Consider the following 15,520-nt stretch of genomic DNA (forward strand, 5'->3'; position numbering starts at 1 on the left):
CCAGGGAAACTCTTCTGAGCAACAGGACCAGCTCGGCACCTCCGCAGGGTGACCCTGCTACATGTGCTGCCCCAAAGCCCCTCAACTCCAGCATGGGACCATCCTGCCCCATGGCCCCCATCCATGACCATTCCTTCCCCTCTGCTGCCTGACCACTACCACAGTCCTCCTCACCCTCACCTCCGTTAACCCCTCTGCCCGTCCCTCCTCCCTCATGCCTGGCTCAGGGGTCAGCTCGCCTCTCCCACTGTGCATCCTGCTGGATCACCCCCGCGTCCCTCCTCCTCCTCTGCTATTAAGAGTTGAATCTTTCTGGGAAGCTGCTGCTGTTCCTGCAATGAGAGTGAAGTGCTTGGGTTTGAACATAAAAAGCCCCTTCCAAAGAAATCTGGAACTACTGAAAAAGGCCATTTACAGAAGGAAGATGTTGTGGTGTCACAACCCTCCCCCACGCATACAGCACCGAGGCACGATGGGATCTATCCCATCCCTGGTTTGGGAGACCCGGCATGTGGAGCTTCAGACACATGGGGGAACCACTCACACCACAGCCCTGCCTCAAGCTGCTCTCTCCTGGTCACCAGCTTCTAGTTCTTTCCTTATTGTTATTCCTCACCAGGACATCCCACCTCTGTACAGCATCCCTATGATCTCCTCTTTGTGTGCAGTGTTTAAAACACTTTCAGGCTTTCCCAAAAGGAGCACAGAGGCAAAGTGCACTGGAGCAGGAAAGCCTGGGCAGACATACAGCAGGAGCTTTCCCCTTAAATCAGAATTCATAAGGGGCTGAGAGGAGATTGCAGCCCCTCCACGTGTGTGCTCTCCCTGGCTGGGATGGATGGGTGGAAAACGCAACCACAGGACACAGAGGGGAAACACAACACATCAAAACGAGACCTCGGTTGATGTCCCCTCCTGCCTGGCCCTGCTGTCCATCAGTGAGTGTTCCAAAGGCCAGGCTGTCCAGGGAAAAGGTTGAACTGGTGGCTCAGAGAGCAGGGGCTGTCCCCAGAGCTGACTCTGCAGCCACCTTGCTATTTAAGGTGGGGAAAGCAAAATCCGCTCTGCCAGGATGCTGCAGCTGGTTCACGTTAACGACAGACCCACTGAGGAGTCCAGGAGTGAAGGGTTAATGGTGCTGCAAAGGGGGAAAGCAGAGGATGCTGATGAGGCTGGTTGCAGGCTGCAAGGCAAGTTCCAGCACCCTTGGTGTGTGACGGGGTTGTGTTCACACAGAGCGGTATTTCTACACTTCCTGCAAAGAAAATTGCTTAATAGCCTATATTTAATGCTCAATGGGACAACAGGAACCGAGACTCCTGCCCCTTCCTTCCCCAGCGGCAGGGAACACAGGGAGCAGCAGGCTCAGGAGAGGGATGGAGGGTCCTGGGTCCCATCCCTGGCAGGGCAGCAGCTGCAGACCCCTCGGTCTGGGCTGCTCATGGTGGCACTGCCTTGTCCCCAGCACCGACAGCCCCTCGCTGCTCCCAGCCCCACGGTGGGGAGGTGACCACACTCCCACTGCCATCCATGAGGACAGAAGCCACCAGCTCCCCCCTTGTGGGTTTGACAAGTTCCTTAAAGCTTCTCAGAACAAACCTGCACCTACATCATGGTTCATCTGCCTCCAGCCCTCACAGAACCCCAGCCTGGTTTGGGTTGAAGGGACCTCAAAGCTCCTCCAGCTCCAACCCCTGCCATGGGCAGGGACACCTTCCACTGGAGCAGCTTGATCCAAGCCCCTGTGTCCAACCTGGCCTTGAGCACTGCCAGGGATGGGGCAGCCACAGCTTCTCTGCACTTTCTTGTAGCCCCTTTAGGCAGCCCAACTGCAGGAACCCAGAGCAGGCAGTTCTGGGGTCACCAGTGGCTGCAGACACAGCAGAACATGGCACACTCCACTCAGTCACCCCAGCAGCACCTCCACACCCCCACACCACTGCAGCAGTCACACCGAGCACCCTGTGGTGGGCAGGAGCCAGCTGGGATGGGTAATCCAGGGAACAGCCGCTCTAATCAGTACCAAAACAGCCGGATTATGGCCTGCCAAGGGTGCTTAGAAAGCAGCAATATGGTGTCTGCCCCAGAGCTAGACCCACCGCCGGCAACCACACAGTGAGACAGGGCTTTGGGCACAGCAGTGGGATCATGCAACATGTCCCAGTGCTCGGGGATGCCCAGGGATAGAGGCTGGGAAAGGGCAGTGCTGGATCTGGCCCATGGATGTAAGCACCACACCATGCTGCAGAGGATGGGATGCTCTGACTGCACCATGTCCCCACAGCTCATGCAGGGATCCAGCAACAAGCAGCTCATGCCTGGAAATCAGCATTGCAGCTGCCAGCATCTCAATGCAGCCCCAATACAGACCCAGCCCATGCACTGCTCAGGTCAGCACCAAGCACTGGGGCAGCGTCAGTCAATGCTTCACTGGTTCCAAAAGGTTTGAACCCTCTCTCTGCACTTCCCAGCGGAGGTCAGCAATAGCCCTGCTTGCTGCCACGGTGCTCTGCACCCAGCTCCATCCCCAGGCTGCTTTCTTCCATCATTAGCAATGATTCGGTTATTAAATAACTCCTCCAGCAGGCACTTGCAGTTCATCAGTGGTTTAGGACAGGACTGCAGCTGCTGGCAGGTTCCCTCTGATTCATCACTCAAGTAAATACATGAAACCAGATGAGCAGAGACCACCCCACCTCCGGCAGCAGCTTCTGCCCTCGTGTTTGTGCACTAAAGCCCATGGAAAGGCTGCCCTGGTTCAGTACATGCTGGAGATCAAGGTTTGAGGGTACCAAACCCAAGGAGGGACCCCAAGCACTGGTGCAACTGGCACAGTCCCCACATGGGACTCCCCAAGGCAGGGAAAGCATCGCTGCCATGGCCCTGCAGCTCCTCCAGAGCCCATTTCAATGCCTTCACCACACACACAGCCTCCAGCCAAAACACAGCACCAAGCCTCATCTCAGCAGCACACACTGAGGGGGCCAAATCCCCTCTTCCTAAATCCCAGAACTTCATTTTTACCAGGGAAAGTTTCCAAACACAAACCATGTTCCAGGGGAAAACACTCCAGAACTGTTTAGATGTGCTACAGAGCAACAGAAACTGAACCACCTGTCCAGGCCTTTTCCTACAACCACGGGAACAGGCAGCACCGCTGCCCAGCCAAGGCATCACCGTATGCCTGGCTTCACACACTCAGTGTGGCTTCATATGGCAAAATGTTTGCCAGAGGCACAGAGAACCCATTGTAGGATGAATGGGACTATTGACCGGGCTGGAACAGCCGATCAGGTCCGAGCAACTCACTGAAGACACGGATTATTCACATGGTATTTGAAGAGATACAAGATCCGTGCTTCGTGAAATGCAAAGTGAGCCCTCGGAAGGGCAGCCCGGTTGTGCAGCTAAAATTATCCCCCGCTGCCCACCAGCCCAGCACCCAGCCACGTCATCCTGCCACCCCCAAACCAATAACGTTTGGAGTCATCTTGGGAACGTTGCCAGGCCAGGACGTGTCTGCAAAGCTTCCCAAGATTCCTGATGAAAGGCACTGAGGATCCAAGGGATCCAACCCAGAAGGACCATAGGGTCTCCTGGAGAGATGGCTTCATTTCCAGGAGGATGGAGGAGGTTTCACATCCAAAGGGCACAGGGTGACCCACTGTCCATGGCAGCTGAGGTTGGAGGTGTCTGCCCTCAGCAGCCCTGTGTCAAGGGGAAGGGGAAAAGGAGAGTTTGCTGGCAGTTGTTGCCTTTGCCCATATGTCACCAGCGGGTTGTGCCTGGAGAGGAAAAGGACAGATTTAGAAGAGAAAAAGCAAGAGGGAAGCCCCTACCTAATATGTGGACTGGGATGGTTGCTCACGTTGGAGGGCAGAGAAAGGCAGTCCCTTCTCAACACTCATAGGAGCCTGACCTCAGCCCCTGCTCCTGGCTGCAGGCCCGGGCACAGCTCATCCCAGCCCCACAGGAGAGATGCCACTTCACAGAACACTTTAAACCAGTAAAAACAGCTTCAGGGAGATCAGAGCGGTGTGGGGCTCTCAGGAACGGCTGCTCAGGGATGCACGAGGCTTCCATCACAGGCTCAGCCTGCTCCTGCCATCACCCCTGCTAGAAATGGCCCAAACCTTCAATGAGTGTTTTGGTACCCTGCTCAAGACAGCCTGCAGTGGTGGCAGCTGGCAGCCAGGCTGCTGGCAACACCATGAGCCTGTCTGTAACACCACAAACCTGCTGACAACACCACGAGCACTGCTGGACCCAGCGGGACATCCTGCAGCGAGGACTCAGGGCTCCCAGAGGCGAGAAGCTGCTTCCTTTGACTCACGCTGCTCAGGCCACTCTTGTGTTTCCATCAGCCACCTCCCAGTTGGAGGAAGCTGCTGGTTAATCAGAGCCCTCACCCTTGTGTCCCCCCGACTCCTCTGACCAGCTCCAGCCCTGACTTTCTCAGCTCCTGGACACTCAGAGCCTGCCTTGCTACTGACACCGCCGCACTTCATCCTTCCTGTGCAGCTTTTCTTAGCACTCCTCAGATCTTTATCTCACCATGGCCAAGACACTTCAGAAACCCAGTGCATGCAAAGGGCTCTGCCTGTTCCCCCCCTCCTCGCACCACTGGTGGGACATTAACTGGCCAAGGCAGCAGGGCCGGGTTAATAAAGCAGTTTCATTAATGAAGCAATCCTCACCGCTGCCCAGGGTCACATCCAAGGGGATCCTCGCTTCAATGCCTTGCACATGAACCCCAAATAGCAATGCACTCAACAACCTCTCCGTCCCTCGGGAGAGGAAGATGCAGGGAGGCTCCCATCTGTCCTGCCCTGCATGGAAACTCTGGGCCATCTTCTCTGCTTGCCCAAACAGGATTTCTCAGGAGTAGCCACAAAGCGAAGCACACTGTGTAGTGCTCAGCATCACTCAGCCTTGCCTGGTTCGGCATTAACCGGGTTCTTTGTGGAGAGGACAGAGGTGTGCAACGAGCTGCCGCAGCTCTGGGTTCACTGACACAGGAGAGGAGCAGACAGAGGTGATGCAGGGGAGGACAAAGAGACTTGAGAAACCCGGGAGCTGCTGCCGTGCAGCCGCACGGGCTGGGTCTGTGGAGCCCTGCGAGACACCTGTACCTGCGGTCAGGACGAGAGGAACACAAACCCCGTGAGTGACACAAACGACGCCCGGAAGGGCTCCCTGCTTGGGAGACGCTGAGCAGACGTCTGCAGCTGCGGGAGGCACTTCCTAACGCACGGCCCCCTCCCAGCAAGGCGAGCTGCCTGCGGGCAAAGCCCTCCTGGGATGGTATTTGAAGAGAAGGGGCCCAAAGCTGGGTACCCACACCCCAGAAAGCAGCTTCCAGGCTGAGCATCACCCTGTGTGGCACCAGGACACCGGATGGGCACAGCCACCCTCCAACCCACCAGCACCACACTGAGCCTTCAGGGCAACATCCCAGTCCTCCCACAGCCCCCAGAGCATCGCTGCCTATGGCTCCTCATGGGGCACAACCAACACAGCCCATCCTTGGGGTGCCACTCCTGTCCTGTGCTGGCCCTGAACACAAAGAGCACTTCATGTACCCAGTAGCAAACACAACGAGATTTCTCCACTTCCTCACCAAACGCCACGTCTGGCACTTTGCCCTGTGTTTATTTTTGTTCACATCCTGGTGTTGTTCTACGGCAGAACCCCCCAGCCCATCCCAACCTGCAGTGGCCGGGAGCTCAGGTGGGAGCACACAAGGGCTGCGGATAAAACCAAGTGTAAATATCCAGCACTCAAACACAGAGGTGGGATGTGCCGAAAGAGCAAACACCAGGTGACGGTTTAAGTGCCTGGAGAACTTCAGGGACACAGTAATGAAATGGAAAACTACCGCCCCGGCCGGCATTCCCAACGGCAGCCAACAGCCAGGCAAAAAATGTGAGGAAGCAGCAGTGAAAATCCCCTGCCACAACCCGGCATTTGGGAACAGCACTGTCACACGGAGAGGGATGTCAACACCCAGAGACCAACTGCCCTGCAGCTCCAAGCCTGGAACTATGAAGGATATTCCCAATTTCTCCCAGGCAACAAGGATTCTGATGCAGCATTTACCCCACCGTACCCCTGGCAAGCTGCCCCCTTGCTGCTGCTCCAGGCAGGTTGTGCAAATGCATCCAGCCCTACGCCTGTGAGTAAACACTGAAGTAGGATGTAAATGCCATGCTTTACTCACAGCTCCTCATTATCCCCCAGCTCCCTCGCTGGGGAGCACAGGTGAGTCTCCACTGGTAATTGCCATTTCTCCTCTGAGCCTTTTTGGTTTCCCTCCTCTCCACCCCTTGGAACAACTCACAGAAAGGCCCAGGTTACTTTACCCTCATGGCCACAATATTTCATCGACTGGAGCCTGGAATCACATTTCATTAGAATTAAATGCCCTGCCCGAGACAGCTAATCGATTTAGGGGATGCTAATCCAGAAGAAATTTGCTCCTGACAGAGGCAATGACCATTAGCAGAGCAGAAGGCTGGGAGGGGGTCACTGAAAGGGGGGTCCTGCCATGAGGATGGAGGGTGCTGGCAGAGCCCCCAGCCAGACACTGCACAGATTGCCTCAGGCACCAGCCACACACTAGATTAGCTCCTTATTAAATCTGATTAGTTAATAGGTGGGCCAGAAGGGAGCTGGCTTGATTTCTCCAGGGATCCCACAGTAGATGGGAAGGGGACCTGCTCCCGTTTCCATGGGCAGGACAAGTCCCTCCAGCACATCCCTGCAGCACGGGGCAAAGCCTCCTCTGTCCCCACCTCGGTCAGCAGCCACCAAGAGCCAGGGTCCACATCCCGAGGGGCTGCAGCCCCTCATTGGCTCTCACCAGGACCTGGTATGCCCACAGCCAGGGCAGGAAAGTGGGGTCAGCTCCCAGACCCACAGAAAGAGGTTTTGCAGGAGCTCGCTTCCTTCTCCTCCCAAGGAGGCTGCGGAAATCCTTTTGTCTCTGGTGCTCCCCACCTCAGCTGTAAGAACAGGAAGAATCCCACCGCGCTCGCAGGAACATCACTGCGAGTGAGTGAGTCAATTCTTCCTGCTTCGGCAGGGAAAATACATAAACACATCAAAATCTGCAGCAGAGCCCAGGGGAGCACACGGGGCACATCACTGCCCTCAGCCTGGGCCTCCTCCCAGCCTTCATGGATGGAGTGAGGACAGAGCCAGCCCCAAACCCTGTGAGGGCTGCTGCTGCCCCAGCCATGCTGGAGAAGGCAGGGGAGAGCTGCCCCACCGCCCTGCTCTGCAGTGGGGTTTTGGGCTCTAGAACACTGCTAAGCACCAGCACTCAGCAAGGGCATCGCTCGGGACAGACGCTGTTTCAGCTGGAAACAGACCCAGCAAAGGAACACTCTCCCGGTAGCATTGCTGAAAAGGCAAACGCCAGCTTATTTTACAGGTCACTCGCCCCGAGCAGGGAACACTTTACCCTTCCCTCATTGGGATACTGATACAGGATTAGAAACTGCTAACAGCAAAAAGCACGTGGGTGTGCACACAGGCACACCACAGGCAGCACACTGAGTGCACCGGGATAACAGCAACTGAACACAGGTTGCAATAACATCCCCAAAGCACATCATCACACGTGACAGAATCTCAGAATCCCAGCCTGGTTTGGGTTGAAGGGACCTTAAAGCTCCTCCACTTCCAACCCCTGCCACGGGCAGCAACACCCTCCACTAGAGCAGGCTGCTCCAAGCCCCTGTATTCAACCTTGAACACTGCCAGGGATGGGGCAGCCACAGCTTTGGGAACACAGAAGGAAGAGTCACCTAATTGGGCTGCTGCGGGGCAGAGTGTGCCCGTGCTGCCTGCGCAGGCTCTGCACCACGGTGATGGGTGCCGGGTGCCATGGGCAGCACCACGGGAAGGGCGATGCGGCCGCAGCCAGCCCATCACTGGCGCAGGCAGCCCCGGCCCCCGCGCAGCACGGCTGTGCCACCGCTCCACGTGCCGCAGCCAGATGGTCCGGAGGCTGCTGCACTTCCCACAGACTCCAGCTAGGAACGAGCCTGGCATCACCGCAGAGACGGTCCCTTCCCCCCCTGCACTGCAGTTCCCATTCCGCAGAGATCCTGTGGCCACCATCCCTCCCTGCACCAAGCGTCCCAGACACGACGTGACCCCCAGGCTCCCATCAACAGGCAGGAGCAGAGATTGGAAAGCACAGTTCCCAGCTCCTCCAAGCCTTGAGACCATCCTTGCTATTGTGATCCAGGTGATGCCCTAATGAGCATGCCTCATCAACAGCATGCAGCCACAGCCCTAGGGCCACCAGGCACTTGCACAGAGCGCTGAAGAGGAGCAGGTGGGAGCGCTTCAGCGCAGGGAATGTGCCAGGAAAACAGGGAGAGCATCCCAGCTTTTGCCGGCCACGGTGACAGCCGCTCGTGCCCGGGGGAGGAGGGAGGGATGATTCACACCAAGGAGCGAACAAGCTGTGCAGGTTTGGGTATGAGCTTCCCCTCGCCTTGCCCCCCCTCCCCACCCACCGCCATCACGCTCCAGCTACTCATCACACTGCATCCAAACCTGGGTCCTTCGGGTCTGCTTAAACCCAGCGGACAGATATTAGAAACCCCAAGCACAGCGATGGACACCCAACAAATCCCATCCTCTGGCTGTCCTGGCTGCCCAAAACACCTCAAAACAGAACCATCATGGGCAGGATTTGCTTGGCCACTGCCATTGACAAGGAGGAGGTTTTTGAAGCCCCTTTGCTTGGGTAGAGGAATGCAAACCTCCTGAGCACTCCTGTGTTGTGCACGGACACTGCTCTGGTTGTGGCATCACTCGCTGGGTTTCAGGGAGCAGCACACAAGGATTTCATTGTGCATCTGGGCAGGGGGTGAAAGCAGAGGGGTCAGCGGTCCCCTCCAGCAGCACAACTCATCCCACCCCAGTTGGATCACCCAGGGAAGCACCAACCTGCATAAAGCACAGGGACACACAGCCGAGTGCCGGCACCACTGCCTCCAGCCCTCCCCGCAGCAACCATGGGAACAGCACTTCCTCACACGCATTTTCCATGTCATCGTGAGTTGCCACCCCCAAAGACAGGGAAAATGAAAGGGCAGGAGGGAATCAAAGCAGCCCCCATTCCCAGCCTGTGTCCCAGGCACACAGGTAATGCCATGCACACTGCAGGCACCACCTGGACCACCCCTGCCAACCCAAATGGGTTGAGTTTAACCCAACACTGGTACCTGGTCAGTGGCAGTGCCACAGCCAGGCAGCAGCATGCACAGAGCCAGCATCTCCAGACACCATCACCACACCAGTGTGTCAGGACATGTGCCCAGAGGTGCTCTGTGGCACACTCCCAATTAAAAAGCTCTCCAAGCCCTGTTAATGAGCCTTCTGCCAGCATAATTTGAAAGATGCAATCAGGAACACAGGCTCTCCTGCACGCCCAAACCCTTCTGCTCACCAGCTTCCCTCTTCAGTGCTGCTGAGAGCTGCATCCAGCCACAGACAGCAGCTCACACACAGCTCCAGTGCTCCAGTGTGGCTGGTACAAGACTCGAGGAGCTCACTCCATCAGTCCCCAAACACACCAGCACCAAGAAGTTGTGGCTGCATGTGGAGGGACCCTGGAGACCCCAGGGAGATGGGTGAATGATCCCTGGGGATGTCATGAGGAACCCCCTGTGCGGATCATGACTGTGCACATGGGTAAACCACTGCACCACCCCAGCAGGGAGAGTTTTCCTTCTCACAATCAGGCTGAGCCATGCAGGGCAGGCTCATGGTTGAGACCCTCCATCAAAACCAAAGAGCATCTCCCAGGCAGGAATGCATTCCTGTTGCTAGTTTTCACTGGAGAGGAAGAGGAGGAGCTTTCAGCTTGTGCTGAAAATAAAGCAGAGCATTATCATTTGTACTACCCTCGTTTGAATGAAACACCAGACAAGCTTTTAACTATGTGACTGCACAAGTCACACAGGTCATGCAAAGGAGGAGGAAGTCCTCTTTGCCTTCAGCTCTGCTGGCACAGGACTGGCTGAGCTGTACCCATGTACCCCTTCCATAGCACAAAGTATTCCCCAGACCACACCAAGCATTTCCTACAGCCCTCCAAAAGGAGGGGGGGAAAACAGACTCTGATGGGGGGGGAGCCATGCTACACCTTTGCTGGGTGAATGAAGCCAGGAAACAACCAAACCTCAAACCCAAGTGCTTTAGCCCAAGATGAGCCCTGTGGTTTGCTTGTCTGGCCACGGCAGAGCAGAGAGTGTTCCACAGCAACACCAAACACCGCTTCTCATGGTACAATCAGAGCAGAACTGAACACAAGCAGCCACTGCAACCCAATGGGTTCATTTGTATTTTGCACCCTCCAGAAAGCACGTTGTTCCTCCTCCAAGCCCAAGCCTGCAGCATAGCCAGGAGCACCTCTGGTAACGTTTACACCTGCACAAATAAGGGCCATTCCTGGCAAGGACAGACCTAAACCTCCATATCTCATCCTGTCCTCTGCTCTGTGCACAGGCAAGGGGAGGGTTTGGGTTGTTACTGCCTTTCTCCAGGGACCAGAAGGGCAAAAGGACAGAGATGATCCAAGAGCTTCGCGTTTCTCCCCCCAGCGCTGGTGGGCACCTGCGGCACAGGACCTGCAACCCCAGACAGCTCCAGGTGAGGAAGCAGCCCCGGATGCAGCTCTTCCTGCAGCACACCCCGGCGAGGCAAACAGGGATATTCCACTGTGTTATCAGCACACCCCGGCTGGGTGCCGCTCCCGGGGGACGGAGCGTGCCAAACGGGGGGTGTACAGAGCAGGCAGGGAAAGGCAGCAGCGGCTGGGGCAGAGGGCAAGCAAAGGCATTGGCCAAACATTTCCTCATTGCTAACCTGAGCCTTGTTTGTATCAAAAGGGAATTAACTGCTCAGGTTAAACACCACACAGAGGTTTCACTTTTGCTTCCAAGGGAGCTGCGGAGATGGTGCCAAATCCAGGCCTGGCACAGCCATGGGCACAGACACCCATCAAGGCTCGGTTTCAGCAAGAGACCACTGAGATGCAGAAGAGAATCCATGTGCAAACACATCCCAGAGCGTGCAGTCCACGGGCAGAGCCCAGCACACTGACGGCACCACCAGGAGCTGTACAAACACCCCACTTCACTTTGTAAGCTGCACAGCAGCCATGGAGCAGGATGTGTCCCAGGAAAACCCCACAGCCAATCCCTCCTGGAGTCACCCAGCCGGAATGGGCACACTGATGGAGGACACAGCGGGCACAAGACCTGCAGCCAGTGCTGCAGCATGTGCCCCAGGATGCTGGATGAGCTCCCCACTGCCAAAGGGCCCAGGTCCACCCGAGCATCACCCCTTCCCTGCACTCCCCTTCAGTCTTGCCCCCCCTCACTGCCAGCCACAGCCCTGCAGTGACCCAGCCAAAATCACCCAAAGGAAAAACAATCCCAACCCCCAAAAGGGCCTGAGGGCACCCTTTGGGAGCATGGGCACCTCTGTCCTTCCCGTGGGAATACCGGTCAGGGGCACCCTCACTGGAGGGGGTTTGCAAAGCCCCAGCCTGGCCCTGCCGCACAAATTGCAGCCTGTGCTGGGGCGGGGACGGGTTCGGCGGCTTCAAATTAGAGCTTGGGATCTGGAGGAAGAAGCAAAGCAAACTGAGAGCAGAAACGTGGCAGAGCACCGGCTGCAGCCCCAGCGCAGGAGACGGCAGCCGCAGGGACACACACCAGCACCGGGACACGGCGCCTGTCAGGGGCTATGGGAAGGAGGAGGAGGAAGATGAGGAAGGTGCCCCCGCTCAGCCCCCTGCAGTGGCACGGGGGAGGCGATGGCTGCCAGCCGCCTGCACCCCCACATCCTCCATCCTCACATGTGCTGCTCTCATTCTGAAGCGAGCTGCAAAGCATCTCTGCATCATCCTGGTGACCGGGCTCGATACACTGGCACAGGGTGCCCAGAGAAGCTGTGGCTGCCCCATCCCTGGCAGTGTTCAAGGCCAGGTTGGACAAAGGGACTTGGACCAAGCTGCTCCAATGGAAGGTGTCCCTGTCTGTGGCAGGGGTTGGAACTGGATCAGCTTTAAGGTCCCTTCCAACACAAACCATTCCATGATTCTATATCCCTCACCATCAAAGCAGAGGGGCTGGAGGTGATGCTGGCACGTGGGCAGCCACCACACTGGGACACAGCTCCCCACATGCCCCATTCGTCAGCACAGGGGACATGCAAAGGGATAAAACGCTTCAGAAGCCCCAACACCTATGGTCACCCCAGCTCCTTCACTGCAGAACAAGTTTCACAGCATCCAGGCTTCAAGTTCATTATTTATGTCTCACTTGAGGTCTCTGCATTTGCAAAAGTTCCTGAATAATTTATGTATGAGGGAGGAAGAGGGACACGTTTTGCTGAAAACCAGGTCACTCCTAATACCAGCCAAGCAGCAAAGGGAGACAACAGAAACAGGCACAGATACTCACTGGGGGCGAAAACCCAACAGTATCTATATATATACGTATATATATACACATTCCAGAGATGCCCTCGGCATCAGAGGATGTTCAGCAAAACCAGCCCTTCAGCAAATGAGGATTCTTTTCAGCCTGCTGAATGTGAATTCCAGCAGCACAGAGGCTGCAAGGAGCTAAGCAGGGCAGCAGGGAACAGAAGCCCCATCCGAGCCACCACTCCACCTCGCTCCTCAACGATACACAAAGAGTTACACTCCCCTCGCGCCTGTCTTACAACAAAGAGGATGTGAAACATTCAGCAGAGAACACAAGAGGAAGGAAAATGAGAGAGGATATTGCCAAGGCTCCACGTAACTTCAGTTGCAGGCTGGGTCACTGTGCCAAGAGCTGAGACACCTCTGAGCCCCCCACGCCAGGGGCTCCAGGCTGCTACCAGGGGTTTGCTGCTCATGGACCTGACCAGCTCCACATCCATGAACCCTGCACAATGGCAAAGGAGGACACATCAAGGCAATGCTGGTGGGATAGGGTCACCCTGCCAGGCCACGGGGAGATGAACACTTGGAGACAAAATAAAAGGTGGGTAAGAGAAGGGAGAACCTGGTTATTGCAGGGAATGGGCACTGGGTACCACTGCACCGAGTCACAGCGATGCCAACCCAGGAATGACACCCACAGCAGCTCTCCACCACAGAGCATCTTCATCCGTGCTAACGGGTGTCTGGAGGGTCTGTAATAGCTCATAGAACATGGCCAGAGCTCAGACCCATAGCACACCGAGGGTAACACAGGTGTAAAGAGCTGGGACAGATCCTGTCCCATGCCTGTGGGAGAAGTCAGAGGCATCATGGCTCTCCAGCAGTTGCACGGGTGGTGAAGGCACTCTTACAGCAAGAGAAGGATGCACAGAGCAGCCGAGCATCACAGCAGGGAAGGGACAGTCACCCACCGTCCCCTGCCCCATGGACCCCCAAAACGTCTCCCAAAGCACCCTGCAGACCACATCCGAGGGGAGAATCCCACTGCATCTGCAGCCACACACACAGGATGTGGCCATGAGCCCAGGCAGTGCCTGTGCTCGGGCACTGATTAACACTCCAGCAAAATCATCACTATTCATGCCCCTACAGACCACAGCCAGGGCATCAGTGCCACACACCCCAGCCCTGCACAGGAATTAAGGTCTAATCCAGGAACACATTCAATAGAGGCTCAAAAACAATTCAGCCATAAAAACATCCTTATCTCCAGAGGCCGGCGGGCGTTCTTCCTGCCCGGGGCTGAGCAGCACAGCCATGGCCAGTGGGACTGGAGCCCATGGGCAGCCATGAGCACACACAGCTCAGAACACCCAAAAATACCTGTTCTGCAGCACGACAGGGCAAAGGCACAGCCAGCACCTACCCAGAGGCTGACTAAATGTACCCAATGACTAAGCCCAGAGATGAGCACCCCTGGGACCCACCAGTTAGCTCCTAAAATGTATTTTCGGTGAAGAACAATGCTGTAGGATTTGTTGTGTGACAAAATGAACGCTGCAGGCACAGGCTGCCTTCAGCTCAACAGGCAAACACAGCAGCAGAAGACAGCTCAGACCTGCAGAGCCACAGACGCACCAACAGCTGTCGGGCTGGGTTTTACAAACCCCAAATGCCAAGAATTGGTACAATGGGGGTCCCTGTAATCCAGATGTTACCAGCTGCTACTCCAGCACAGGGGAACTGCACCCAAGGGGCTTGGTGTGAGAGCTCATGGGGAAGCAGGGATCAGCCCCATGGCTGCCCCTTGGCTGGGACTGGACAGAGTGGTGGGATTAGCATCACCTGCCTGTGCACCCCAGGGGTGACACTGCTCCCAGCTCCCACAGTAACGGTGCCATGTCCCCAGAGCCAGGCTGGTGCGTCACAGGCAATGCCATGGGGGCTCCATGGGACAGGTTTGTGTGGATGTGTCTCTCTCCCACCCCACAGCACTGAAGCAGAGCAGGCAAGGGCAATCTCAGCAAGTGACAACTGACGATGCCCCAGTACTCAGTACACAAAACTGACCAGGAAAGCGATGAGATTTGGGCCAAAGACACTTACAGGAAAAACCCCAGATAACCCCATTGGGGTGGGAACAGCAGGAATAGAGCCTCGGGGAGCAGCCCACCCAACCCTGCCAAGCGGGTGGCCATGCAAATGTGTTCCCAGCCCCCCATGAGGACAGCAGCTGGGACTGAGGGGACAGGGGTGCTGCCAGTCATAGGCAAGGGTTTCCCTGGCCCCAGACTCTACCATCCACTCTACCACTCTACCATTCCCTGTCCATCCTCTACCCCCCACCCCAAACCAGAGGCACACAGCTTTGCCCTCCCGCCTGCAGCTCCCACACACAACACACACGCTGGGAATGGCACCAGTAAGGGCAGCGCAGGCAGAGTCCAGAAAGCAGAACAGGGTGTCCCCCACCCTGAACAGAGAGGGGACAAAGGACAAGCAAGGGGACACAGCACCTACCCACCAGCCCAGCCAAAGCATCCTCAAAAAACACAACACCTTCAGGGCCTAGAACAGGGACCTGGTGGACAGCGAATGTTCCAATGGACCAGGACCAGGCACATCCTGGTGGACCAGGACCGGGACTGGGTACGTCCCAATAGACCACAACCTGGCACATTCCAATGGACCCGGACCATGCATATCCCTGTGGGCCAGGACCAGGCCTATCCCGCCGGACCAGCCAGACCGCAGAGCCGGGGAACACGGATGGGAGCAGGTGGTCCCCGATGGACCCGGAGGCCACGGAGCAGGAGGATCAGAGCGGGCCGGGCAGGCTGCGCTGGGCCGAGCCGAGGGGGTGCACGGGGCCCCGGCAGAGCCACCCCCGGCCCCTCACTTACTCTTGAGGGCGGCGACGAGCGACTTCCCATCCTTGATGAGCTCCTTGATGAACTTGTTGGTCTTCTCCAGCTCGGCCTCGTGGGAGCGGAGCCGCTCCCGGAACTGGGGGCTGTCCAGGCAGCACTCGCTGAACTCCAGCGCCGGCAGCCCCAT

At 56.8% G+C, this 15,520-nt stretch overlaps 1 protein-coding gene across 2 annotated transcripts in view; it reads right to left on the reverse strand.

The window, feature by feature from the left end:
• The window catches only part of ARHGAP26 (Rho GTPase activating protein 26), a 116,098-nt gene extending 100,578 nt beyond the window's left edge, over positions 1-15,520 (reverse strand). For both annotated transcript variants that reach the window (XM_034066688.1, XM_034066689.1), the window contains exon 1: positions 15,367-15,520. In XM_034066688.1, the coding sequence (XP_033922579.1) occupies positions 15,367-15,520 (154 nt within the window). The remainder of the gene's footprint in view (positions 1-15,366) is intronic.

This window comes from Melopsittacus undulatus, chromosome 10 (assembly GCF_012275295.1).
Source record: "Melopsittacus undulatus isolate bMelUnd1 chromosome 10, bMelUnd1.mat.Z, whole genome shotgun sequence".
Lineage (NCBI taxonomy): Eukaryota > Metazoa > Chordata > Aves > Psittaciformes > Psittaculidae > Melopsittacus > Melopsittacus undulatus.